We start from the raw sequence: 27,080 nt of genomic DNA, 5'->3' as shown, positions 1-27,080 counted from the left end.
GATTAGTTGTGGGTGTCTGCTTCTACTTCTACCAGCTGCTGGATGAAGGCTATAGGATGGCATATAAGTTAGTCATCAATCTCATTATCAGGGGAGGGCATTTAATGTAGCCTCTCCTCTGTTGCTTAGATTGTTAGCTGGTGTCATCTTTGTAGATCTCCAGACATTTCCCTAGTGCCTGATTTCTCTGTAAACCAAAAATGTCTCCCTCTATTATGATATCTCCATTCTTGTTATCATCTATTCTTCCCCTGACTCATACTTTCTGCTCCCTCATGTCCTCGGCATCCCTCTTCTTCTTCCCTTCTCATTCTCCTAGCTCCCTCCCCCCTCTTCCCGTGCTCCCAATTTGATCAGCATATTTTGACCCTTTCCCCTTCTCCAGGGACAATGTATGTCTCTCTTAGGGTCCTCCGTGTTTATTAGCTTCTTTGGCAGTGTGGCAATCCTTTACTGTAACTATGTCTAAAATCCTCATATGAGTGAGTACATGTCATGTTTGTCTTTTTGTGATTGAGTTACCTCGAACATCGCTTAGAATGGTTTCTTCTAGTTCCATCCATTTTCCTGCAAATTTCAAGATTCCATTGTTTTTTTCTGCTGAGTAGTACTCCATTGTGTAAATGTACCACATTTTCTCTATCCATTCTTCAGTTGAGGGGCATCTAGGCTGCTTCCAGTTTCTGGCTATTACAAATAGTGCTGCTATGAACATCATTGAGCATATGTCCTTGTTGTATGAATGTGGTTTTTTTGGGTATATGCCTAGGAGTGAATTGCTGGATCTTGTGGTAGACTCATTCCCATTTTCTTGAGGAGTCACCATACTGATTTCCAAAGTGGCTGTACAAGTTGGCACTCCCACCAGCAGTGGAGGAGTGTTCCCCTTTCTCCACATCCTCTCCAGCATAAACTGTCATTGGTGTTTTTGATTTTGGCCATTCTGACAGGAGTAAGATGGTATCTCAGAGTTGTTTTGATTTGCATTTCCCTGATGGCTAAGGATGTTGAACACTTTCTTATGTGTCTTTCAGCCATTTTAGATTCCTCTATTGAGAATTGTCTATTTAGTTCTGTACCCCACTTTTTAATTGGATTGTTTGGTGTTTTGGAGACTAGCTTCTTGAGTTCTTTGTATATTTTGGAGATCAGCACTCTGTCAGATGTGGGGTTGGTGAATATCTTTTTCCAGTCTGTGGGCTGCTGTTTTGTCTTGCTGACTGTCAGTTTCAGGAGGTCCCATTTATCAATTGTTGACCTCAGTGTCTGTGCTACTGGTGTTATGTTCAGGAAGCAGTATCCTGTACCAATTAATTCAAGGAAATTTCCCACTTTGTCTTCTAATAGGTTCAGTGTAGCTGGATTTATGATGAGGTCTTTGATCCATTTTGACTGAAGTTTTGTGCAAGGTGATAGGCTTGGGTCTAGCTGCAGTCTTCTACCTGTCTGCAACCAGTTATGCCAGCACCATTTGTTGAAGATGTTCTCTTTGTTCCATCGTATAAATTTGGATTGTTTATCAAAAATCAGGTGTTCGTAGGTGTGTGGGTTAATATCAGGGTTTTCAACTCTATTCCATTGGTCTACCTGTCTATTTTTGTGCCAATACCAAGCTGTTTTCAGGACTATAGCTCTGTAATAGAGCTTGAAGTCAGGGATGATGATGCCTCTAGAAGTTCCTCTATTGTACAAGTTGTTTTGGCTCTCCTGGGTCTTTTGTTTCTCCATATAAAGTTGTTCTCTCAAGGTCTGTGAAGAATTGTGTTGGGATTTTGATGGGTATTGCATTGAATCTGTAGATAGCTTTTGGCATTGCCATTTTTACTATGTTGGTACTACCTGTCCAAGAGCATGGGAGATCTTTCCATTTTCTGGTATCTTCTTTAATTTCTTTCTTTAGAGACTCAAAATTCTTATGGTACAGGTCTTTCACGTTTTTTGATTAGTGTACCCCAAGGTATTTTATGTTGTTTGTGGCAATTGTAAAGGGTGATGTTTCTCTGATTTCTTTCTCCATCAAAGTGTCATTGGTATATAGTAGGGCTACAGATTTTTTTGAGTTAATCTTGTATCCTGCTACTTTGCTGAAGGTGTTTATCAGCTGTAGGAGTTCTCTGGTAGAGTTTTTCGGGTCACTTATGTAGACTATCATATCATTTGCAAATAGGGAGAGTTTGACTTCTTCCTTTCCGATTTGTATCCCCTTGATCTCTTTTTGTTGTCTTATTGCTCTAGCTAGAACTTCAAGGACAATATTGAAGAGGTATGGAGAGAGTGGACAGCCTTGTCATGTCCCCAATTTTAGAGGAATTGCATTGAGTTTCTCTCCATTTAATTTGATGTTGACTGTTGGCTTGCTGGCTATTGCTTTTATTATGTTAATGTATGTTCCTGTTATCCCTGATTTCTCCAAGACCTTTATCATGAAGGGGTGTTGAATTTTGTCAAAGGCATTTTGGCATCTAATGAGATGATCATGTGTTTTTTTTCTTTCTCAGTCTGTTTATATGGTGGATTACATTGATGGATTTTCATATGTTGAACCATCCTTGCATCCCTGGGATGAAGCCTACTTGATCATGGTGGATGATTTCTCTGATGTGTTCTTGGATTCGATTTGCCAGTATTTTAATTGAGAATTTTTGCATCAATGTTTATGAGGGATATTGGTCTGTAGTTCTCTTTCTTAGTTGTGTGTTTGTGGGGCTTAGGAATCAAGGTTATTGTAGCCTTGTAAAAAGAGTTTGGCAGTTTCCCTTCTGTTTCTATTGTGTGGAATAATTTGAAGAGTATTGGTATTAGCTCTTCTTTGAATTTCTGGTAGAATTCTGCAGTGAATCCATCTGGCCCTGGGCTTTTTTTTGGTTGGGAGACTTTTGATGACTGTTTTTATTTCCTTAGAGGTTATAGGTCTGTTTAAGTTGCTTATCTGTTCTTGATTCAATTTTGGTAAGTGATAACTGTCCAGAAAATTGTCCATTTCCTTTAAATTTTCAAATTTTATGGAGTACAGGTTTTCAAAGTATGACCTGAAGATTCTCTGGATTTCTTCAGTGTCCGTTGTTATGTCCCCCTTTTCATTTCTGATTTTGTTAATTTGCATGTTCTCTCTCTGCCTTTTGGTTAGTTTGGATAACAGTTTGTCTATCTTGTTGATTTTCCCGAAGAACCAATTCTTTGTAATATTGATTCTTTGAATTGTTTTCTTTGTTTCGATTTTATTGATTTCTGCCCTCAGTTTGATTATTTCCTGGCGTCTGCTCCTCCGGGGTGAATTTGCTTCCATTTTTTTCTAGAGCTTTCAGCTGTGATGTCAACTCTGGTGTGGCTATTCTCTAGTTTCTTCATGTGAGCACTTAGAGCTATGAACTTTCCTCTTAGTACTGATTTCAAAGTGTCCCATAAGTTTGGGTATGTTGTGTCTACATTTTCATTGAATTCTAGGAAGTCTTTAATTTCTTTCTTTATTTCGTCCTTGACCCAGGAATGGTGCAATTGCGTGTTGTTCAATTTCCATGAGTTGGTAGGTTTTCTGTACTTTGCTTTGTTTTTGATTTCTAACTTTAAAGCATGGTGGTCTAATAAGACACAGGGGATTATTTCAATTTTTTGTACCTGTTGAGGTTTGCTATGTTGCTGAATATATGGTCGATTTTTGAGAAGGTTCCATGTGATGCTGAAAAGAAGGTACATTCTTTTGTGTTTGGATAGAAAGTGCTATAGATGTCTGTTAATCCCAATTGGGTCATAACTTCTGTTAGTTCCTTTGTCTCTTTGTTAAGTTTCTGTCTGGTGTTCCTGTCCAGTGGTGAGAGTGGGGTGTTGAAGTCTCCCACTATAACTGTGTGAGGCCTTATTTGTGATTTGAGTTTTAATAATGTTTCTTTTACGAATGTTGGTGCCTTTGTATTGGGGCATAGATGTTTAGAATTGAGACTTCTTCCTGTTGGATTTTTCCTGTGATGAATATGAAATGGCCTTCTTCATCTCTTTTGATTGATTTTATTTTGAATTCTAACTTGTTAGATACTAGGATAACTACCCCAGCTCATTTCTTGGGACCATTTGATTGGAATATCTTATCCCAACCCTTTACTCTGAGGTAATGTCTGTCTTTGAATTCGAGATGTGTTTCTTGTATGCAGCAGAAAGATGGATTCTGTCTTTGTATCCAGTCTGTTAGCCTGTGTCTTTTTATGGGCGAGTTAAAACCATTAATATTGAGGGAAATTAAGGTCCATTGAGAGTTTATTCTTGTGGAATTATCTATTGCCTATGATTTTGTGAGTGTAGTTAATTTCCTTAGGTTGGAGTTTTTCTTCCAGTACTTTCTGTAGGGCTGGATTAGTGGTTACATATTGTTTAAATCTGGTTTTGTCATGGAATATCTTGTTTTCTCCATTTATAGTGATTGAAAACTTTGCTGGGTATAGTAGTCCGTGTTCTCTCAGAGTTGGTAGAATATCTGTCCAGGTCCTTCTAGCTTTCAGAGTTTCCATGGAGAAGTCTGGTGTAATTCTGATAGGTTTGCTTTTATATGTTACTTGGCCTTTTCCCCTTGCTGCTCTTAATATTTTTTCTTTATTCTGTACATTTGGTGTTTTAATTATTATGTGATGAGGGGACTTTCTTTTGTGGTCCACTCTATTTGGCGTTCTGTAGGCTTCTTGTACTTTCATTGGCATGTCTTTCTTTAGATTGGGAAAATTTTCTTCTATGATTTTGTTGAATATGTTTTCTGCACCTTTGAGGTGGGTTTCTTCACCTTCTTCTATACCTATTATTCTTAGGTTTGGTCTTTTCACGGTGTCTCATATTTCCTGGGTATTTTGTGTTATGGATTTGTTAGACTTCAGATTTTCTTTGCTTGACAAGTTTATTTCCTCTAGTTTGTCTTCAGCGTCTGAGATTCTGTCTTCCATCTCTTGTATTCTGTTAGTTATGCTTGCATCTGTGGTTCCTGATTGTTTACTCAGCTTTTCTATTTCCAGCATTCCCTCAGTTTGTGTTTTCTTTATTGTCTCTAATTCAGTTTTCAGGTCCTGAACTGTTTCCTTCAGCTGTTATTTGTATTTTCTTGGCTTTCTTTGATTTCTTGCATCTTTTGGTTTGTCTTTTCTTCCATTTCTCTGAAGGATTTTCTGATTTCCTATTTTAGGTTCTCTATCATCTGCATGAAGTTGTTTTTAAGGTTGCTCTCTTCTGCTTCTTCTGTGTTGGGATGTTCATGTCTTGCTGGTGTAGAGTCCCTAGCCTCTGGTGGTGTCATATTGGTTTTCCTGTTGTTGGGTGTTTTCTTATATTGTCGTCTTCCCATCTCTTCTTCCAGTGGGTACAGGTGGTGTCACTTCCTTTCCTGGTGTGTATGGGACCGGTGTTCTCTTCAGGTGGGTGCAATTGGCTCCGATATCCTGATAGGTCTCAGCTTGGGTACAGGCAGGTCCAAGGCACTCGATCTCCAGGTGGGTGAGTGCAGCACTGGTGCAGAGATGTCAGCAGACTCTGGGTTGTCTGGTCTTCAGGGTTCCAGCTGTCCTGTCTGCAGACCCCGGGCGCGATTTGCCTGGGTGGGCAGGCGGAAATTGGGCCAAAGGCAGGGGCCAAAGCAGCTCACCTCTGCACTCTCTGCACTCTGTGGGGGCTGGAATATCCCAGCCCAGAATATTTTTTGGTGTTGGTTTGTTTTCTTTTTTAGAAGAGGTCTTACTATGTGGCTCTGGCTGCCCTGGAACTCAGTCTCTGACTATGGTGTGCTTGAAGTCACAGAGATGCTCCTGCCTCCTAATTACTGTGATTCATGGCGTGGAATGCCATCCCTGGCTTAGAATCATTTTACAGATTAAATGAGAACATATAAAAGGGTCTTGGCTCTTGAGAGCACTCAATAAGTTACCTGTATATTTTTGTCATTAGTTCTGAATGATCCTTATTTTCTCTTAGTGATGTCATTGCCGTTGCCCAAGTCTGGGTGACATAAAGTAGAGATAAACAATGGTTCATCTTTGCACGCGCAAACCTCATGGGAAGAGCTTCCTCTCATGGGATGTGTGTGACCGAACAAGTGTGCACAGGCATTACCACTTTCTCTGAATGTTCCTCAAATCACAAATGCTGCTCTGAGGTTGGGGCAGCAGTCCATGAGTCAGAAGTAACAGCTTTTTAAAGATGGAGTAGTCTGAGTGTAGGTATGTTTTCATTCACTGAGAAATGTTTTCCTGAAGCTAAGAATACCAAAACGGTACACATCTGAGCTTAGGGGAACCTCAGTCCGTATTACTGACCCTGCATCAGAACTGGTCTGGAGTGACTCCTCAGTTATGCGCACCATGCTGGCTTCACTGCCTCCTTGTCTTGTGGGTCCAGGGGAGTTCCCTTTATTGAATTACCTCAGGGGTCCATGTCACTTTAAAAGACAGGCACATAAAATCGATATAGAGGATTCTCGAGAAGCTAAAAAACAGAACCTCCATTGGACCCAGTCATCCCACTTCTAGGCACGTACCCAAAGGACTCTGAGTGCCACCACAGAGATGTCCACACAGATGTCCAAAGGACTCTGAGCCGCCACAGAGATGTCCACACAGACATGGCTCTCTCTTCACTGTTCACATGGCTAGCAATGTCCATCAAGAGACACATGTGTGGGACATGTACACAGTGCCATTGGATTCAGGAAAATGATTAATTACTCTGAAGCAAAATATCCCATACTCAGAAAGACAAATATTGAATGTTTTCCCTCATACGTAGGTCCTGGGTTTTTAACTCTTACGTAATTGTGTGTATCTCTGTGTGTGTGTGGGGGGGAGGGTGATATATCAGTCATAAAACTAGAGGAGTCCATGACTGGGGAAAAGAGGTGCTAAGGAATATTGCAGAGAGAGAAAAAGAGAAATAAAAAGAGGTGGACAGGATATATGTGACATGAAAGCAGAAGAAAGAGGCCTACTGCAGGGAAGAGGGGGGCAGGGGATTGAGGGGAGGAGGGGGGAGAGAGCAACACTAAAAACTAAAGTATGTGTGAAAATTCAGAATGAAGCCAATTACGCGCCTAGTGAAAGAACTGATTTTTAAAGGGAAAGAGAGTAGACAGACACGCCTGGTTAGTACATTCTGGAATGAGGACACAGCACCCATGCACCCCATTTTGGTTTTGACCTACACAGGACGCCTCCCTTCAGCTCAGAGGAGGAGCCGGAAGAAGAGGACTTGATCCAGGCGTACGTTTCTTCAGACCTGATGACCCTGCAGCCGTGTAAAAACAGTATGAGTAACCTTAGAAAGAGCTCTGTCAGAAGCGACACGGACTGGACAGAGGGCAGTGAAATGGAGGACTCGGATGTTTCCCCCAAGCCCTCAGGTGAGCCTTGCTCTCGGGAAACCCTGCTCCACACCCAGGGGCACCGAGCACTGGCTTCTGAGCTGTGTGAGGACTGAGGGCTCATCCCAGAGCCACCAGAGAGCCACTGTCTGCACAAAGAGGGGAGGAGCTAGTTGAGGATGCTCAAGGGCACAGCTTTCCTCAGCCGCAGAATCCAACGGGTGAGCTGAGGGCCTGACACAACGACGCCTGTTTCTCGGGGTGGCACTCCTCTCCCTGTCTCTTCATATCACCTCCCCCAGCTCATCTCAGCTCTGCTTCCAGGGTTATAAGGACTGCTCACATAGATCACGGGCCACTCTTTCAATTACGTGAGTGAGTGTGTGTGTGTGTGTGTGCGCGCGCATGTGGGGCATATATATGTGTGTGTGAAGTTCCTGTCTGTGTTTGGTGTATGTGTGTGTGTGCTGCATGTGTGTTCAATGTGTGTATGTATGCGTGTGTGTTTCCTGTGTGTGTGGTGCATGTGTGTGTTCAATGTGTGATGCATGTGTGTGTGTGTGTGTGGTACATGTGTGTGGTGCATGTGCATGCATATGTAGTGCACGTGTGTGTGTGTGTGTGTGTGTGTGTGTGTGTGTGTGTGTGTATGTGTGGTTGCACACACACATTTGTACACACGTATGAAGGACAGAGTTCAATGTTGGGCATCTCTTTTTGTTTTTGACAGGGTGTCTTATTTAACCCAGAGCTCACTGACTGACAAGAGTAGCTGGATACTGAGCTCCGGGAATGTTCTTGTCTCCATCTCACCCAGCACTGTGATTATGCGCACATGCCAGCACACCTGGCTTTTTATGTGGGTTCCGGGGATTGAACTCAGGTCCTCATGGCTGTGTGCAAGCACTTTACTGACTGACCCATCTCCCCGTCCACATGGGACAACTCTTAATGACATCACTTTAACTGAATTACCGCGGGGCGGGCGGGGTGAGAGCCTCAGCTTGTGAATCTGAAGCAAACTTCAGTCCATCAGCCTTGGATGACTGAGAACGCTGTCCTAATGTACCATGCTTTTGACAGCGTGATTTCAAAGAGAGACAAACCTCCTGTGTGAGATTTCTGATAACTTTCAAAAGGAAGTAGAGTCAATAGATTGTCTTTTACCATAGATTGCTTTAGTACAATTTTAAAATCCTAGGTTTTAAATGTATCCGGTTTAACTATATTACTCATAATTTGTGTACACACACACACACACACACACACACACACACACACACACACACACACACACACACACACGATGTAATTATATAATTTGGAAAATATAATGAGTGCATTCAAAAATAATTCACACTGTTTCATAAAAAGCCATTAAATTTCACATATTTGAATGAGACCTGTTATTTTGAGTGAAAACTATGTAGCTTCGTCCCTGGGCAATTATGATTTCTTCATTTAAGGGAATTATAAGTATTTAGCTTTAAATTTTTCTTAACTTTCTGTGTATACATTTGTATGTGTGTGTGTGTGTGTGTGTGTGTGTGTGTGCATACATACCAGAAGAGGCCAGAAGAGGGTGTCAGATCCCCTGGAACTGGAGTTAGAGGTGGCTGTGAACTTCGTGCAGTGGGTACCAGGAACTGAACCTAATTATCGGCAGGAGCAGCCGGCCCGGTTGACCCCTGAGCCATCATCTCTTTAACCCCAAACATATCAGTTCCCTTTCAATGGTAAATAGTTACATGTGAAGTGGAGACCCCTGCCAAGCTGACAGGAGCTGCTGTGCGGCTGATGGTGGCACAGTATTTGAAACCCTCTTCTTGACAGTTTGATTGCCCCTGTAGGAACCTCCATTAAGATACAAACTGAAGATGTGGAGAGCATGGTTTTACACGAAGGAAGTGGGAGTAACCTAGTCACTGGAATGAATATTGCTGAGACACTTGTCAAGAGGGAAGAATTGCACGAATTCAAGGTGAAACCACTTGCTAACTAATTCATCTTTTGATGAGCTAATTAGTAAATATGTGTTTACTGTGGAATAAAAGTCAACTGTGATTAGTTAATATACTAAAGGCTGGTACTTCCTCTTGATTTGTTCTTAGTTACTGCATATTTAGTGATTCCATAGACGGTTTGCTGTCTGATAGCAGGTATGTTTTGAACAATCTAGAATGCCCCAAAGTGCTAAACCTTTTCAACACTGAGAGCTGAGCTGCAGCTTAGTTGAGCTGCAGGAGGCCCCGGTTGAGTCTCAAGCATACACACGAGAAAGTTTCTTATTTTGGCGCCTACTGGATTTGGCATTTTCAGTGTATTTAGAGTTATTCACATCCAATAAAATGTCTGAAAATATTCCCAAGCCCAAGACCCTATCTAATTTGATACACGTCTGGCTCCAATCATTGCAGATAAAGGCTGTTCAACCTATAATGCAATGATATTTGTATGTCACATTGCACAGATTTTCACAATTCTGTCATGTGTGTTATCTGACACCTGCAGACATTAAGTGTTTTGCCCATGGCTATACATTGAGCTAGAATCTGGGGCCTCCACACTAGTCCAAGGGTTTTCTGACACCTGGAATTAAGGTAGGGGCTTTTATTAAGGGTTGTCCTCACCTGGGAGTCAGAATCTGTGGAGGGGACCGGAAGGTTCTGGAGCAATTCTAAGGCCCAGGGTGTTTGTGAGTAGAGCTCGGCTGTTACCATTCTGGCTTGCTGTGTAGACTGAGTCCTCTGATGCCATTCATTTTCTTCAGTTCTGTACATAACCACTCCCCACCCCCTGCCACTCATCCACGTGACTCAAGCAATCTGTTGAACTTTCTTCTTTAGTTACTGCTTTTTTGTGTGTTAACAACAACAACAAAAGAATGTAAATGCTTCGTCACTGAGACGGGGTGGCTCTCTTTGGACAAGACTTAATGGAAAAGAGCTCCTTGGGGGAGGGACATTCTGCAGAGCTCCTGGGTGAGCTCTCACCCGACTTTTAGAGTTTCCTCCCTCTACAATCCTTGTAGTCTAGAATTTTCTAGATTCACAATTGATACAGGAAAAAGAAAAAAACCAATTTCTGTCAATTTCAAGATGTGGTCTTTCCAATTCACTTCACAGCTCTGCCATGTTTCCTCCATTGGGTCCCTTGTGTTGTTCCCACCTTCTCCTTCAATGTCAGCTGCTCAGCCTAAGCCACACCGTGAACGAGAGGCGCTGTTTCTCTAAGATGTGCGAGTTACTCTCTGTGTTCCTTCCAGTGTGCAGAAGTAGATAATGATGACTGGGACGTCTCATCCTTAGAGGAAGAAAAATCTTTGGAGAAAAGGATGGAACAGAGGGAGCCTCTACCTGTGAAGAGAGATCTAAGCTCCAGTCAATTGCCAAGGGCCTGGGGCCCAGTGAACCCTCGGGAATTCAAGGAAGAAGGTTCACAGTTTTCACTCTCCTGTATGGATGGGTTGTGTTTCTGTGGTGTGCATGTGTGTGTGTTTGTGTGGGTGCACATTTATGCACACACGTGTGGAGGCAGAAGTCAGTCTTGGGATTGTTCCTGATAGGCAGTCTGCCTTGGGTTTTGAGGCAGGGTCTCTCACTGACCTGGTGCTCACCAGGCAGGCTCGACTGGGCTGACTGACCAGAGTTCCCCAGTCTGTCCTGCTCCTGCTCCCTCAATGCCAGGGAAACAGTGGGTGCCCTCACCCGTGGCTTTTCTGAGATGTGGTCAAATTCAAGCCCTCATGATCGCTCTGCAAGCCCTGTCTGTACCAATCAAGCTAGCTCTCCAGTCGCAGACTGTTCCAGCTTTATAAATATCTGCTCTTAGTTACACTCTTCAGACAGAAGCACTGTCTGGGGTAGGGTCATAGCTCAATGTAGAGCACTTAGCCAAAGCCAAAACCAAATGAGACCAAATGACAGAATTGTTATAACCAAGATCTTGATGTTACTTTTTTATTATAAGGTATATCTGAATATTGATAACTTACTTCACATATATATAAATTGTTTTACTTTTTGCTGCACTGTCTCATTAAATATTTTAATTTTGTTTTTCACAAAGTGCACACAAATATTCTCTTCATACAGATGCCCCTAGAAATTAGACCCTCTGAGCTTATACATAGATGGGAAGATTCTGTTTGTAATCTTCCAGTACGCCTTCATTTCCTCTTAAGTGCTTTCCTGGGTTTTCTCCCAAGGGAGGGTTTTTTCCTTATAGCATTGTAGTCAGTGGGATGGATCACAAATGACTTTGTAAGTTGGGATGCTTCCTGTCCCCCAAAAAGCCTGCATGTAACTCTCGAGTCACATGACTCTCGGTAGACCTCGTTTCTAAATTCAAAATCATAATGTGTGTGCACCTGCGTGTGTGTGTGTGTGTGTGTGTGTGTGTGTGTGTGTGTGTGTGTGAACTCATGCACGCATATGCATGCATATACATATTTTGTTTACTTTGCTTGCTTGCTTTTTTGACACAAGATTTCATCTGTGTTACTGTACCACCCAGGGCTGGTCCTGAACCTTCAGTCTCTCTGAATCAGCATCTCGAGTACCAAGATGACAGGTGTGCCACTGTTTATCAAATTTTGGGTGGTCACAACTTGTGTCCCAAATCAGATCCAGCCACCCATCCCCAATGAGCCAATTAAAAGATGCAAACTGACAGTTGGCAGCAGACAAAGTAGATTTATTCAATGTGGCTGCACTGGGAAGAAGGACAATGACATTCATTGACCACCCCCAAGTCAAAGTTTGTAGGGCCAAGAGCCCACCACTGACCCATCATTGCCTGGGGTTTAGCCTTAGCCTGTAAGATGAACGGATTTGTTGTAAGAACTGGGTAACGTCTCATTCTGGGGTAGAGTCTTTTCCATCTCCCACCTGGGGGAATTCTCATTTCTTCGAAGTCCCTCGTTTCAACAGCCTGATGGTCACATTGACTGTCTCAAGTATCTCTTCAGAATATCTTCATGTTTTCCACACCCATTACACCACACACACACACACACACACACACACACACACACACACACACTCACACACACACACACACACACACACACACACATGCACGCATACATATATGCGTGCATACATACATATAAATCAAAGCAATCCTTGTGCATGGTAAAGAGGATTGCAGAGGGCTTCTCCATGGTGTTTCTCAACAACATCCTTAGCATCTGGTGAGCCATCCCCCTCCCCCCCACCTCTCAGCAATGGACTCAAACACGCCTCTCGGTTTGACAGCTTCAGATATTAGCTGCTGATGTCCTCCTGCTGAGGTGGGGCAGTGTCTTCCCCACCATCCCCCTGCATCCCGTGCGTTCCTCCGTATGAATCTGTGCCCTGACTTGAAATTCTCCGCCAGTGCCTGTAGCTTGCACAGTCACATCTCCTGCCTTCAGCAGGTCTTCTTCTCCCCTTTGGGCATCTGAGCTTTGTGGCCTCCTCCCGTGTGTCAGGCTGGGCACTTACTGTCACACAGTCACAGGACAGCGTGGCTGTAACATAGCCATTGTGAAGATATCTCTGCTGAGGATTAAGACTGTGTTTGAGAGACGTTTGCCTTATACGGAACTGAGAGGATGCTCCCGCACCAGGACCCTGCGTCCCTCAGAGAACATTCTAGATTCCAGCTAGAGTGGGGTTCTCCACAGTGTGCTATACCCATGGCTCAAGATCATGGATCTTTTTAATTAGCTAGCTTCCAATGTAAGTTCTCCTACCCCAGCAAAATCTATATTTAAAAATCTGTATCTATACTCTATTGATGTGTAGTATCTTACATTCCTTTCCAGCCCAGTTTCTGTTTGCTCACAGTTAATAACACAACACCAGCACGTTGAGAACTCGATATCCAGGCACCATTGTGAACGGCAAGGGGAGAGAAGCAGGACACAGGCCCTGATGCCTGCTGCTCAGGAGCTTAAGGGCGTCAGGATGGATGGTCACAGGCCATGTCCTGTGAGGAGAGCCAGAAGTGTGGGCGGGTTTTCTAGCAGCCTCCCTGAAAGCCTGTAGGGACCAGAGATAATACTAAGCTGATTCAGACTCTGCGTGAGCAAAGACTCTGAAGTCAGGGGACTGTGGGTATCCCCGGTTTGACCACAGGTCCCCTCTCTTCCTCCTGCTGTCTGTCCAGGACTTCAAGAAAAGGAAGCAAGCACTCTGAAAAGTAGCCTGGTCACTGTGACTGACTGGAGTGACGTCTTGGATGTGTAACTACAATGCCACCTGCCAGAGAGCTGTGCCAGCAGCCAGCAGCCTTTCGGGCAACAGCCTATAGGATTCTAATGCTCCTTACTATTCTCCACCTTAACAAGGAAGCCCGTTCCTTGTCTTTAGCTACACCTAACACAGTATTGAAAGCTGTCAGCTGGTCCACTGTGTAGAAACAAGATGTCCTTTAAGTCATAAAAGTGTTTTCTTCAGTACGGTACTCTAGTGTTAAATGTATTGTTTTTTTTTTTTTCAAATAACTTTTAAGTTTTTTTTTTTTAACTGATAGTAGGCTTTGGTTTGAATTATTGTAGCATTTAAAAATATGTATATACTGTTATGTTGGTAGTTTTATGTTATAAAATTCTGTTAAGTCTCTCCAAATTTGAATTAGTGATGTCAGTGACATACTACAAGTTAAACTGGTTGTTCCCCATATAGCAGTTAAGTCTAGAATGGTAACAATTAGCTAGGCCCATGGCAAATACATTTCCTGAAGTACCATTGATCCCACTGACCTTCGAGGCCCTACTAGCATGTTGTGACTGACACATTATTTTCTGCAGTGTAATCTTTATCTTGGATATTCCATGAATGATATGCAACCATTGTAAATGCCAACTGGTTTTTATGAGAGGATCACTAGAAAAAGACCAGCCGTTCCCGAGTCACACGTGTGTGTAGTTTCTCTGGCTCCCAGGACCCAGCCCACTATAAAATACCTCAGAAATAACTTATATTCTTGAACAACGATCTCGGCAATGCTCAGAAAATTTATATATAAACTGTTGGTTTCTTTTTTTTTTCCTTTTTTAAAAATACTTTTTTTTAATACATTGTGGTATAAAAAAAGGAAGAGGTAGCATTTTAATAGCTTGTTGATTTGGGGTCTCCTGTCATCCATCAACAGTGCCAGTAAAGTCCTCCATTACATCCCGTGACTGTGGTTGCTTATTGGAGATGACTCCTCGGTTACATTTATGAAGGGGCTTGCACAAAGCCATGGCTTCTAACACCCTGACTTTGGGATAAATCTCTGTGGCTACCATCCCAAAACCTATGTGTGCCCATTCCAAGCCATGAAAACAAAATCCTCCCCCCTTCCCACAGGGGCCATTGTGTGCACATAAGCTGTCACTTTGTATGTAGACTTCTGCAAGCTTTGGTAAGTGACAGTCAGAGGGCGATGGTGTGACAGAGATGAACAACCTGCCATTGCTCACTTCCACTGCAGGTTTTAATGAGGCCCATGAATCTCTTTGTTCCTTTCTTTATTTCGCTTTCCAAGAAAGTCTCAACTATGTAGCCCTGGCTGACTTGGAACTCAGCCTGCTATAGACCAGCCTGGCCTTGAACTCAGAGATTCACCTGCCTCTACCTCCTAAGAGCTGAGATTAAAGACATGTGCCACCACGCCCAGCCTTAGCCATTGGGCTTCGCTTGCTTCTGTTCTGGGTGTGATTTAGGCCTTCATTCGGTTAGAATTTTGAGATGTGCTCTTTTTACAATCATGAAGACCCTAGAGATCAAGAGGTATTGAGGCTCTTGTCAAAGGACACACAACCGGAAAGTAACAAGAGCGGCTTAATTTAAAGGAAGCCTGCTCCAGGTTCTGTGCTGCGCTTTGATTTCTGGGACTCTGCTCAAAGCCAGTATAGGAATTAAGTTGGTAAATGTAGGTCACAAAACTCAACCCTTTAACTTACCTGTTGAGGTTTTTTCTTTTCTCCATTCTGTTTGATGTATTCTTTCCTCTGTAGACAAACCTTATATGCCCCCCATACCCTCTGAACCCATCCCCTGCTCTTCCTACAACCTATCTAACTTCTGTCTTCAGCAGTCCAGCTGAAGAGAAGCAATCATTTTAAATGTATGCCCACACAGCACTGTTTCCACACCTGTCTGTGGTGCTTAACCCACCTTTATGAAAAAAAAAAAAAATCAAGTATTAACAAGGTATGGCATTTGAAATTTTTTAATTGTACTTTTAAAAAAACACTCTTAAAATTTCTTTTTCTTTCCATTGAGTACCTGCAAACAATGTGGCTTTTCCTTTTCAGTCATTCCTTCCTCAGGAAAGTCATGTCGTCACACATGTGATTCGTCCTGGACAATTTGTAGCCCTTGACACAGGTACCCATTCTCACAACTGGAAACCATACATATTTTACCCTAGACCACCCCAGCTTCTCTCCCGGCCCTGTTGCTAAAGTGCTCCTCACGCCAACTCTCCATTTACTCTTCTCTGTATATGTAGGAAAACGAAACTCCCTACAATCAAGGGTGTTGTAAGTGTAAATGAGCTGGGGCACAGAAGCTGTGTGGCAGTGGGAACAATCACTGCCTTTGTGGGTAAGTGATATGCAGGGCCAGCCTCAGGAATAAATCTGCAGCATTGTTCCACATCTTGAAAAACAGCCAGTGTCTCAGTGACCTGCTGAGTGCCGTGTGAAGGACCCATGAGGCACAGGAAATGAGAGCATCAGGCACCACACAGACCCTAGGACTTCCTTAGCTGGCTTTAGATACAACCACCACCAGGGCCCAGATCACCTGTTGAGCCTTCGGTGTCAGAAAAACCTATGTGGTCTATGATCCGAGTAAAGGGCAATGAGACCTTGGCCTCCTTAGCCCTCTCTTGAGCCGTCATCATGCATGACAGTCCTGACAGACAGCTCTAAAAACTAGAAGGCAACTCTACATGGCAGATGATAATTCGGCTGTTTAACTTGGACTCCTGATGACGAATAGTCTCTAACTATCCCCATACCTGTCTCATGTGTGGATGAAAGGAAGGACGCTCTCTCAGCATACTAAAGACAAAATGACTGTCACCCCAACATTTCCTGAGCCTTTGGACTAAGAGCGTCCATGTGTATGAAATACACAGATCCTGTAGATAACCTGTTTATTTTCCCTAGAGAAAGGCACAACAGAAAATGATTAGCATATAACCAAAAGAACATTTACATCTGTCCAATCAACAGTCTTCAAATTCATATTTAAAAAAAAAACAAAAAACAAACAAAAAAAAAAAAACAAGCTGAAGTGGTCGGTAGGTACAGGAATGGCCTTGGAAGGATCGTTGTGTGAACAGTTCATGACAAACTCAAGATGTGGCTTGCCAGGAGGTCTTTTAGACATAAGCGTTTTTATCAAACTGTTTTGAAGGGCTTGTGGTTTTAAAATCTCCTTCTCCACCTTGATACTTGGTCCGAGAAGACATGACAGATGTGGGTCCGTTGTATGTGTAGCCCATTCTGAAAGGTAAAACATACTTGGGTTGATTCTGCTCTACACAACAGGGCAAAGGAGAAATGACTGAACCATTGCTGCCTGTGGCTAAGAGTTAACTCCTCCTTGGGTTAGCTCTCGTCCCTCAGTCCACGAAGCCTGTGTGATGGAAGAATCTCTTCCATCACACAGGGAACTCGGGACTTATCTGTCCTAATATCCTTTCTCAAAACTACTTTTTAATGCTCATTTTCCTGAAACTGAGAAGGTTTAGTAGAGACCTTCATTGATTCCTGCCTATGTGAAAATTAACAGGGAAGTCAGCATGGAAAACAGGCTTTGACACTTGGACTTGGCCAAGCTTTAGAACACAGCAGTGAGGTCTTCAAAAATAATAACTGTCCCTAACAAATTTCCATGGTTACTTCCGATTTCCAAGAGTCACACAAATTGCCCCAAATGTAATGATTTAGAGTAAGATACTGAGGGGTTCTCAACCTTTGGCAAGCCTCTATCTCCAAAAATATTTATGATTCATAAACAGTAACAAAATTACACTTGTGAATTAGCAATGGGATGATTTTCTGGGTGTGTGTGGGGGTCCAGAGAACTTGAGGAAGTGTGTTAAAGGGCCGAGGTGTTAGGAGGGTCGAGAGCCACAGGTGTAGGGCATTTTTAACAGGGTGTTTCTCTCTCTTTCCTACCTGGGTGTTTTGTTGTTGTCAGATATTGAAAAGCAAAATATGACCCCACCAATGATGCAGAGAGAGGCTCCTGCCCATCCAATGAAGAGAGCAGCTCCCAGCTCGTACCTGTGAGAAAACAACAGAATATTACAGCTAGCTCACCCGGGCGTTGGGCAGCTTACCGGGGCGACGGGCGGCCCTGCTGACTAAGATTTACTAAATGCTCACACTTTCTTTCTATAAACTTACAAAGGAAGTAGCAGCATGTTTGTGCCAGTGCTTTAGACTCTCCTTGAAGTGTTTTTAGTCTCTCCAACTTCCTGACAGAAAGCCAGGGTGACGAGGCTGGCCGGGCCAGGTCAAAGACTGGGTCACCTGACTCATTGAGCTGTCTTCCCTTCTCTGCCTTCACTTTGCCAAGCTTTCCATTCAGTTATTTTTTGTTCCGTGGGCCAACTGTAGTTAGGAAAAGGAAGTCTATCTCCATGTCTGTTCTAGTTAGCTCAATAAATGCACACAGACACCTGCTGTGTGCAAATCAATGAAGGGGCAAGGTGTCTGTGCAAAAAGGGTGAGTGACAAGAGTATCACCACTATGGTCTACTGGGGTCGTTTGGAGGTACCCGGTGACCAAGCTATCAGATGGCAGGCCACAATACTCCTAGTTGACCAAAGTGAACACAGTCATGAATAGATAGGCCTTCCCCAGATGGGAAGGCGAAGTCACTTGTTACACAGCTAGAAGAAACCCTTTCAGGTAAGGAACAGCCACACAACACACACACTGCAAGACTGGGGGGGGGGCTCTTCCTGGGGCATTTCAGTATAAAATGAACACGCTCCGGTCACACAGATCCATGAGGACATAGTCTCAGGAGAGTCCAAGGTACAGAGAAGATGGGGGTCCAGGTTGCCACCCTCTCTTTTGCTCCTGACACAGGCCAGGCATAAAGTGAGACAGGGCATGGCTCTGGCTTGGTGTGGAGTCCTCACAGCTGTGGGGAGCAGCTGGCAGGAGCTCTTCAGGGTTCTTAGCCCATTGATCCTTTCCACTTGGCCTTGCAGGAGGGATCTCTGCACCTTGGACCCCAACATGGGCTTTCTATGGTGGTCTGTGTAGTTGTAGAAATTACTGGAGCCTGGACCCCTAGCAGGTAGGAAATGATGCTTACACAGCATCAGGAACTTGTTATTTTCCCAGTCTGGGATGGAGTTAAGCATACTCTGTCATGCGACCTTTCTCTTCTCTCTCGTACTTATATCCTTGGGAAATTAGGTGGCAGATGGGGTCCAGAACAGCTGTGACAGAACAAGTAGGGACTAGCACTTCATCGGCTAGTGGAAGCCCATAGACTTCTTCCAGGCTTCCGGTGTGGGAAACGACGGAAACACAAAGCTGATGAAAATGGAGAAGTTTACCTTCAGGCTACACATGTGCACATAACACCACGAGGGCCAGGAGCAAAGTGCACATCGGAAGAGAAGAGATTTGGCCAGATCTGGAGTAATGGGGGTGGGGGTTTCTTAGAAAAGAAACTGACAAACTCTCATGCAATACATCTGAAAATTGCAGGGCTCAGATTCTCCTGTCTGCCCCTTTTTATGTTGTTTTCATGAGAACATAAGCATAAAAGATGCAGAGCTATGCCCCGTTGCAGGAGCATGGCATTTGGCTCCTTTAAACCCCCAAAGTCCTGGAACGAACTGACTTCAGATCCACCCAGACTCATCCTGTGACAGCAGAGAGGAAGGGGCCAGCTTAGGACAACACTTTGTGACGAGGCTGTTCCCGTAGGAAAGGAAACAGCACCACACATCTCTCTCTACCCCTGGAGGTCATCTCTCCTTCAACTGTGCTGGAGTGGTCTCCTTTCAGCCATGGGTTTTACTGAAGGAGGATGCCAATTCCAGCTGCCATGGTGATTGGGCAAGAGTCTCCAAGTTCTTAAGAATGGTCAGTGAGGAACAAATGCCACAGAAGCCACGAACTACACAGCTCAGCACCATGGCCGTCCAGAGAGGAACATTACAGCACAAACACAGTGCATCAAACCTCAGCATGGGGCTTCATTAGTTCAAACCATCTTGAAACTTGCTGAAGTGACTGGGGGTAATGATCTTTTTCATCATAGTAAGTGGCTCTTTAATTCTGTGTTTTAAATTCTGAGACAAAGACAGGGCTAAGGGGTCTCAGGAGGACTTCAAACTTACTGTATATCAGAGGACCACTTGAACTTCTGATTCCTAGCCCTACCTCTGGAGTGATGGGAGTACAGGAGGGCCACCTTGAACTTCTGATTCTCTACCTCTGGAGTGATGGGATTACAGGTGGACCAGTTGGTTGGTTTGTGTGGTGCACTGGATAGAACCCAGGGCTCCTGGCACGCTACAATAGTACTCTACAAACTGAACCACATGCCCAGATCCTCATTCCATTTTAAAATGCATGTTACTTTTCACATATGTAGGATCGCTTTCAAGAGGTTTTTTGTTTTTTTTGTTTTTTTTTTCATTTGATTTCCATTGTAAGTCTTGCCAAACACTTCACAGCAGTATCTGGGGTTGTCTTTAGAGATCCTACATCACCCCATTTTTAAAAACAATTCTGATGTGGTGACTTTTGTGATTGGCTCTTCCTCTCTAAGGATTTTCTTCATTCTGTTGAGAGAGGCATGTCCCAGTCTTCCCTAACAGTGACTTCAGCTCACATCTGTTGGTGCATGTCATGGGCAAACATTGACTGGGATCATTCAAAAGCAGCATGGAGTGAAAGGTCAATATAACACCCACCAAGATCTGTTTCCAAGGCCCAGTCTTCCTCACCCCTGCCTGGAAGTGTTTCTTGACTTTTGGTAATGCTAAGAAACTGATTTCAACACTTCAGGAAGATTGTCCAAATTTCAAATTATCTGCTGAATGTTTTTTTGTTAGCAATATCCGCTTGTCCCTAAGCCAGCTTTTTCACTCATAGTGTGGCCTCTTTGTTCCCATCACCACAGTTTCTTCCTTATCCTGGAAGAATAAATACGCTCCACTCCAGACAGATCCATAACTGTCAGGGCGAGGACAGAAGTTAGTTTACAGGTAAACTGCTTTAGTGTATGTCAGATGACAGTACTTATCAGGTTGTTGCCCCATGTAATGTACCTTAACACATTTCTGTCAGAGAATGTGACTTTAGCAAACCAAGACTCAGATATGAATTATTTATATCAGAAAAATTAAAACGTGGATTAACTGCTTAAAAGTACCCTCCCAAATAAACCAGAAATCCGTGAAGGGTTTAAACATACTTTAGAGGTGGGCTAAAGTTACCATCCTCTCCCTGGAGTCGAGAGTTTTGTAAGGCTCCAGCTCATGGTCCTCATTCCATGAGAGGCTTAGTGTACGGTAGTGACGCTGGCTCAGCGCAATGCACACTTGGGTTCGTAGGTTAGCCCTCTAACCTGCACAGTCACCCTAAGGAGAGGGACTGAGGAGCCACTCATTTCCACATCCTGACCTTGCTCCCGAATCACCATCTCTGACTTGATTTGCATTCCTGAGGATCTCCTTTGCCGTTGTCACCTCCACGGACAGGCAAAGCCGTATCCTGCGCTACTCATCTTGTTCAGGCTGGAACGAGCTGGCCACCCCTCTCGCCCGGACCCCATAGTCTAGCGGGGCTAGTAAGACATTAAGCAATAATTATGGTGCAGTGTGATGAATGTAACAATAGAATTCAAAGAGCATGTCTGTACAAACAGAGGTGACCTCCGCCCTCCCAGTTACACACACTGGGGCTTGAGTAAGGACGAGGAAGCCTCATCCCCTCACCAGTAAGTGTTTTTCTTGCTAACACACACTGCCATCCATCCTCATACAACCCTGAGATATGGGTATACATATCCTCATTTTGCAGATGAGGAAACGGAGGCTCCGCAAGGTTAAATTACTTGTCCCATTTTTAAAGTCTTTCACTGTGATATCAAACCTGGGCTCTTAACCATTGCTATCACAGTAAATGATTTTATGAATATTTTTAAATCCCAGTCATTGAAACCTACTTTTAGTTTCCATTTCAGAAAGGTTCTCTCCCTCCCTGGCTCATTAAGTTCTCAGTGGCTCCAGAACTGTGGGGTGTGGAATTTTTTCCCAAATGCCCTAGGGCTGTCTTTTCACCCAACACCTCAAGAGGGTGAGGGACTCATTAACCAGGGCATTGCTGAGCAGCCCCTCCAAAACTAAAGTGGCTGTAACAGGGGAAAACACCTCATCCTTTTAGGGCCCACAGAAAAAAGAAGTGACCTTAATGAAGGTCACAGATCATTTGAGAGTACAGTGCCCTTGTTTTAATTCAGAATGGTAATAACCAAAATAAATATGCCAGTTACCTTAACTCGAAAACAGCATGTTTTGGGGGAAAAAAATTAAAAATCTAGACAGAACATTTACATGTTATCCATGTGAATACTTCAGAACTGAACTGCATTGGTAAGTCAGTGTTTTAGGCACCATTGTCTGATGGAAACTCCTCTGCTGTATACTCTAAGGGCCACAAAATTGCAAGGATACATTAGTATAAATGGATATTCTCTAGGGATTATCCATAAATACCTTTACTCCCAACACGGCAGGGCAAGTTGCTGGGTTAGAGTGGGCCATTTAGAGCTCGTCCATCTAGCCCACCTCCCTTCTGTAAGATGCCTCCATCTCTTCTGCCAACAGTTCCCTCCCATGGCTGGCATGCCACAACACTTATACAACAGTGGCCGGAGGCTCCCAACCAACAGTGAAAGCAGGACAAGGAAATTTAAATTTCATGTCATGGGATCTTCATGGGGAATTTTCAAATTTGAAAAACTAAAACGAAAATGACCTTTAAAATTTTCTCCTTTGGGGTCAGTTCTGAAGTGTAGATCATGGCAGGACTCAAGCATTATTTGTCAGCACAGCGTGACTTGCGGCTTTGTAGTTTAGAATTCTACCAACAATGTGGTAATGGCAGGAACCTTGTTTTGATCTCTTCCTGTGAGCTACTGTAGCTGCTTTCACCGCCACTTTTTTTTTTTTTAAAGATAAATACATTGCAGAGATTTTATTTAACTCATTAAAGAATTAAGAAAGCAGATGAGTGTTAGAAATTATTCCAAGGTATAGTGAAAAAAAAAGCCATCAAGAATGCTGAGGTGAATTCACAATTAGATGTAAAACTAACTGAAATTTGGTAGCTTTGACCAGCATTTTCCCAGTGTGTTATTTTCTTTAATCTTCACAACACTGTTCATCTGTGTTACTGTGATGAGGCAGTTGAATTAATGTAAGATCCCAAAGAACCCAGGGCCCAAGTTTTTCAGACTCCAGGCTCTCAGACCGACCTGACTCAGAGGGGTTACACTGCACGGGGTGATCAGTGTGTGTCTTTAACAGACACTTACTTGCCAGTTACTTTGAAACATCAGGGGCATTGATCTCCTCCAGCAGTGTGGATAATTGGGGTTTGCCTGCTCTGAAGCGGGGATGGTGTGCTGAGTCACGGGGTTCAATGACATGTTTACAGGCAGTTCTAAAGTCGGAATAAACTGACCATGCTCACGGGGCTGTCCTTTAATAGAGGGCATTCCTAACAGCAAGCATGAGTGAGACCCTTCACGGCAGACTGTTTGGCTAAGCCTGCTGAAGTCTCTGTGGGCATGGGCAGGTGAGCTCCTTCCTACTGAAGTAACTTCAAACAGATGGAAGGGCAGCAAAAAACAAACAAAACAAACTTCAACAATTAAAAGGCTTCTAGCACTCATCACAGTCCTCAACACCCTGACAGAAACCAACTGAGAGCCAAAGCAGGTGTTTCAGAGACCCCATGGGATGCGTGCTGGGATGAGGAGTCTCTATCTGTCCTCTTGACAGTTTCTTGGAAACAGTCGAGCTATGCCATCTCATCTAACTATCACAAACTCTTGTCCTCATTCTATGTATTCAAGACAGTGAAGAACAGGGGTGTGGTACACCTTCAAGAGTGGCCAGCCAGGAAGCAGAGCCGAGCTTACTCCAGGCAGCTTGGACCCAGGATCCTTCTAGACGTTTTGTTTGTGAGACCCTAGCCTTTAAAGGCCGAGCTGCCTCTCCAGCCCCAGGATCCTCTTTCCTCATCTGCTTACCCTTAACTCACAGGCCACGTCTTTCCTTTACTGGAGAGACGTGGCCCCTCACTGCCGTGGTGTCACCAGTGCAGCACACACTAGCTACGAGAAGTCCCACGTTTAAATACATTCTGTTTCATGATGCTCCCCTTCTGGTCTAGGTCCAGCAAGTGTGAGCTACCAGCAGAGTCATCAATGTGAGCACAAAGCATGAAGGGAATCCCCCTCCCCCTCCCCCACCGAGGCGTATTCTCCCAAGAGGCGAGTTGGGAAGGCTGATCAGAAGTACGACCAGAGTATGGAGGGCTAGGAACTGAGACCAGAGTATGGAGGGCTAGGAACTGAGACCAGAGTATGGAGGGCTAGGAACTCAGACCAGAGGATGGAGGGCTAGGAACTCAGACCAGAGTATGGAGGGCTAGGAACTCAGACCAGAGTATGGAGGGCTAGGAACTCAGACCAGAGTATGGAGGGCTAGGAACTCAGACCAGAGTATGGAGGGCTAGGAACTGAATTGCCAGAGCATGGGGTCATGCCGCAGGCCAGCTGGAATGTTAGGGACCTAATAGGAAGGGTGAAGGATGAAATCAGAGTTGGCCAACATTTGCTATCCCAGATGCTGCTTAAAGGCTTGTTAACCTAACAAAGGCATCCTTGGTGAGATCTCTGGCAATCCGAGGTGAGATCTCTGGGAGTTCTGAACAAAGTGAAGTCACAGAATCACACCTTCTTAATATGTAACTTAACGTGTGACCCCCCATCCAAAACTCTAGGGGCTCATTATCAACCTCAATTCGCTTTCCGAATAACCTCGTGAGCACCCACATAGCTGTACTTGGTGACGAAGGTGGAAGACACTTTAAACAGCCTGGCGGGGTCACTTGTACACCCATAAGGTTCGTATTCAACCGGAAACCAGAAGGAGAGAATTTATCTGAAAGTGGTTCTTCTCTCCTTCCTCCTTCTCTCCCCACCCTCCTCCCCTCCTGCTCCCCCCTTCCTTTCTTTTGCACCCTCCACCGCATGCCTTTCTCTCCTCTGCTGGGTGGAAGCTGGACTGTCTTCATATTGAGCACAGGATCGACCACTGACCACATCTCCAGCCTGGCAAGCATTAGTTTCTAACTACTAAACAGCCACAATAGTGAAGAGATTTTACTTTAGCATAGTCTAAATCCCAAAGCATCAAATCAAATATGCCAGGAATGAAGAGTATTCTCCACAGTAAAATTGAAACAGAAAAGCCTGGAGGCTAAGACCCAAGCATGAGACTCAGAGGTCAAGCATGAGCAATTCATCTCTCATGACCACACGGCAGAGAGTCTCAGACCACACCGTCCTGTCTCTTTACATGGATCATGGTTCTGGGCTAAGCAATGATCTGAAAAGCAGTTTCTTTCCACCAGTCAGTTGCAACTGGGAACAGTTTATTTAAGAAAACAAAACGAGACGTTCAGGAAGTTAGTGGTTTGAACAACAGAGCAAGCATAGGAATAATGTTATCATGTGGGCTGTGAATCTTGCTTTGGGTACCTATTAGCATAAGCTTGTAGGTGGGTCGTTTTTTCTTCCTCTCTTTTAGATTTGTTTTAATAAAAGGGAAGAAGTTAATTTGAAATTGCCTCAAGGAAAGAGAATGGTCTGTGTTTCAAGTCTCTGTAAATGCCCATGTTGGAGTTATCCAACAGAATCTTCACATGGATGAAAAAAGTCAAAGACAAAAGGTGGGGGGGGCAGCAAAACCTCAAACTTGGGGAGTTGTTTAAGTACCATGATTCTGTCAAATGGAACAGTAAGAAAACTGTTCTGGTCTGTGTTGAGAAAAGGATGTTTTAGACTAAATAGCCACTGAAGAGACTGCTCAGCAAAGCGATAACTGGATTCTTGACCCTAGCTCTACCCATGAGTCTGCTCATGCTTTTCTCACAGATAAAGTTACAGCTGAGTTTCTTGTGCACAGTACGACTTTGTTGATAAACTTAGTCATGTTTTCCTGACTTAGGCAGCAGCTAAGGTGTGCTCTGCAAAGGTCTAATACTGGAAAGAAGTGTTGTTAAACTCAACAGCATCAACAAACCAAGAGGAAACCACGTTCCAAGGCCTGGCCTAAATTCTTGCACATTTCAAGGTTTGGGTTCTGAGGCCTGGCCTATCTCCTAGCCCATTCTAGGTTCGGGCACAAGAATACAATTACACCAGACCCTGTGGCAAACAGCTGTCTTCCTGCATTTTGCTCAAGGACACAAATATGTATGATCACACTACTTACTGTCATACCTTCTGGGACAGCCACTGGGGAGAGGACACTTGGTGATAATTGTATATACAGCCCAGTGTGTGGCATTCACGGGAAGAGGAACATGACTGTGCCCCGAAGCTCTGTCCTCAGAGTCTTGCCTCCTCACACTGTAGACACAGCCAGAAGCTTTGCTCAGGTCTGAAAGGACCAGGTCTTTACAGTAACTGTCACTTGGAGGCACTGTGCTAGGTAGACAGAACTGAAAGAGATGCCTTCTAACCTCAAGGAAGTTACACAATCCAGTCTATTAAGACATCAAAGAAACTGCTAGAACCTTCCTTCAGCTGCCCTCCAAACCTCTGTTCCCCTGTGTTGGCAGAGCCACAAGCAGCGGCTCCCACACAGATTCAAGCACAAATAAACTTGGAATCAGACAGGAATTATTAGATTCTAGCAAAGCAGGCTGAGAACATTCCCTCCCCTCAAGAAGCCAGGTCAAAGTCTCTCTACCTCTAAAGAAAACTTTTCAAGAACTGTGGAACACACCAGTGTCATTCCGTGTTGGGAGCCAGTGGGTAGCTTTTTGGTAGTTTTTGTTTTGTTTTGTTTTGTTTTGTTTTTTTTTCTAATTTCTATCACCCACCTGCTCCAAGAAGGTGCTAATTAAAAAACTAAAACACTGGGTGAAATCGTAATCCTCATTGGCTGGCTCACTAAGCTTATATGAAGTCTGGATTCCTGCCACTTCTCTTTGATTAGCATGTGACCATACATTTCTAAAGTCTCAGGTCTAATCATTTATGGAACCAACTAGAGTTAATTAAGATTGTGAGATCCCAATCTTCACATCAGGGTTTGGTGTCATGCACGCCTTTGCTAATTTAGTTTCCAAAATTAAGCAAGAAGCTGAACCTATACTCCTAGCATTCAGAACATGAGGCAGGAGGATTATAGGTCATGACTAGCCTGGGCTACACAACAAGACTGTCCTTCAAAAATGCAAAGCATTATAGAGAAAATGTGAGGAGAACATTGAAAAATCAGGACATAGTTTTCTAACATGGATAGATGGAAGAGTAAAAATCATACTGGGTCTGAGGACAATGTTTTTTTAATTAATAAAATTTCTGAATGAAAACTATTTTAAAATAAATGTATGACAGAAACTATAATAAGAAAGTAGATGTAGCATCTATAGTGAAATTATGATTATAAGTTGCACATTTTAAAGTAGTTTGAAATGTGGAATAG

At 43.7% G+C, this 27,080-nt stretch overlaps 2 protein-coding genes across 22 annotated transcripts in view; one reads left to right on the top strand and one right to left on the bottom strand.

Annotated features, from left to right (window-relative positions):
• The window catches only part of Dzip1 (DAZ interacting zinc finger protein 1), a 55,760-nt gene extending 41,273 nt beyond the window's left edge, over positions 1-14,487 (top strand). For 4 of the 16 annotated variants that reach the window (XM_027393925.2, XM_027393928.2, XM_027393927.2 and 1 more), the window contains 5 exons: positions 7,167-7,360; positions 9,172-9,302; positions 10,587-10,755; positions 11,809-11,893; positions 12,741-13,099. In XM_027393925.2, the coding sequence (XP_027249726.1) occupies positions 7,167-7,360; positions 9,172-9,302; positions 10,587-10,755; positions 11,809-11,893; positions 12,741-12,972 (811 nt within the window). In that variant the 3' untranslated portion in view covers positions 12,973-13,099. The other 12 variants (XM_027393936.2, XM_027393935.2, XM_027393931.2 and 9 more) reach the window with 10 other exon arrangements.
• Positions 14,488-16,533: 2,046 nt separating this feature from the next.
• The window catches only part of Cldn10 (claudin 10), an 85,527-nt gene continuing 74,980 nt past the window's right edge, over positions 16,534-27,080 (bottom strand). For 3 of the 6 annotated variants that reach the window (XM_027393939.2, XM_027393940.2, XM_027393938.2), the window contains exons 4-5: positions 17,490-17,597; positions 16,534-16,811 (exon numbers count right to left, since the gene is read on the bottom strand). In XM_027393939.2, the coding sequence (XP_027249740.1) occupies positions 16,688-16,811; positions 17,490-17,597 (232 nt within the window). In that variant the 3' untranslated portion in view covers positions 16,534-16,687. The remainder of the gene's footprint in view (positions 16,812-17,489; positions 17,598-27,080) is intronic. The other 3 variants (XM_035452515.1, XM_035452516.1, XM_035452514.1) reach the window with 1 other exon arrangement.

The sequence above is a fragment of the Cricetulus griseus genome (assembly GCF_003668045.3).
Source record: "Cricetulus griseus strain 17A/GY chromosome 1 unlocalized genomic scaffold, alternate assembly CriGri-PICRH-1.0 chr1_1, whole genome shotgun sequence".
Classification (NCBI taxonomy): domain Eukaryota; kingdom Metazoa; phylum Chordata; class Mammalia; order Rodentia; family Cricetidae; genus Cricetulus; species Cricetulus griseus.
This window is presented reverse-complemented; position numbering and strand designations above follow the sequence as displayed.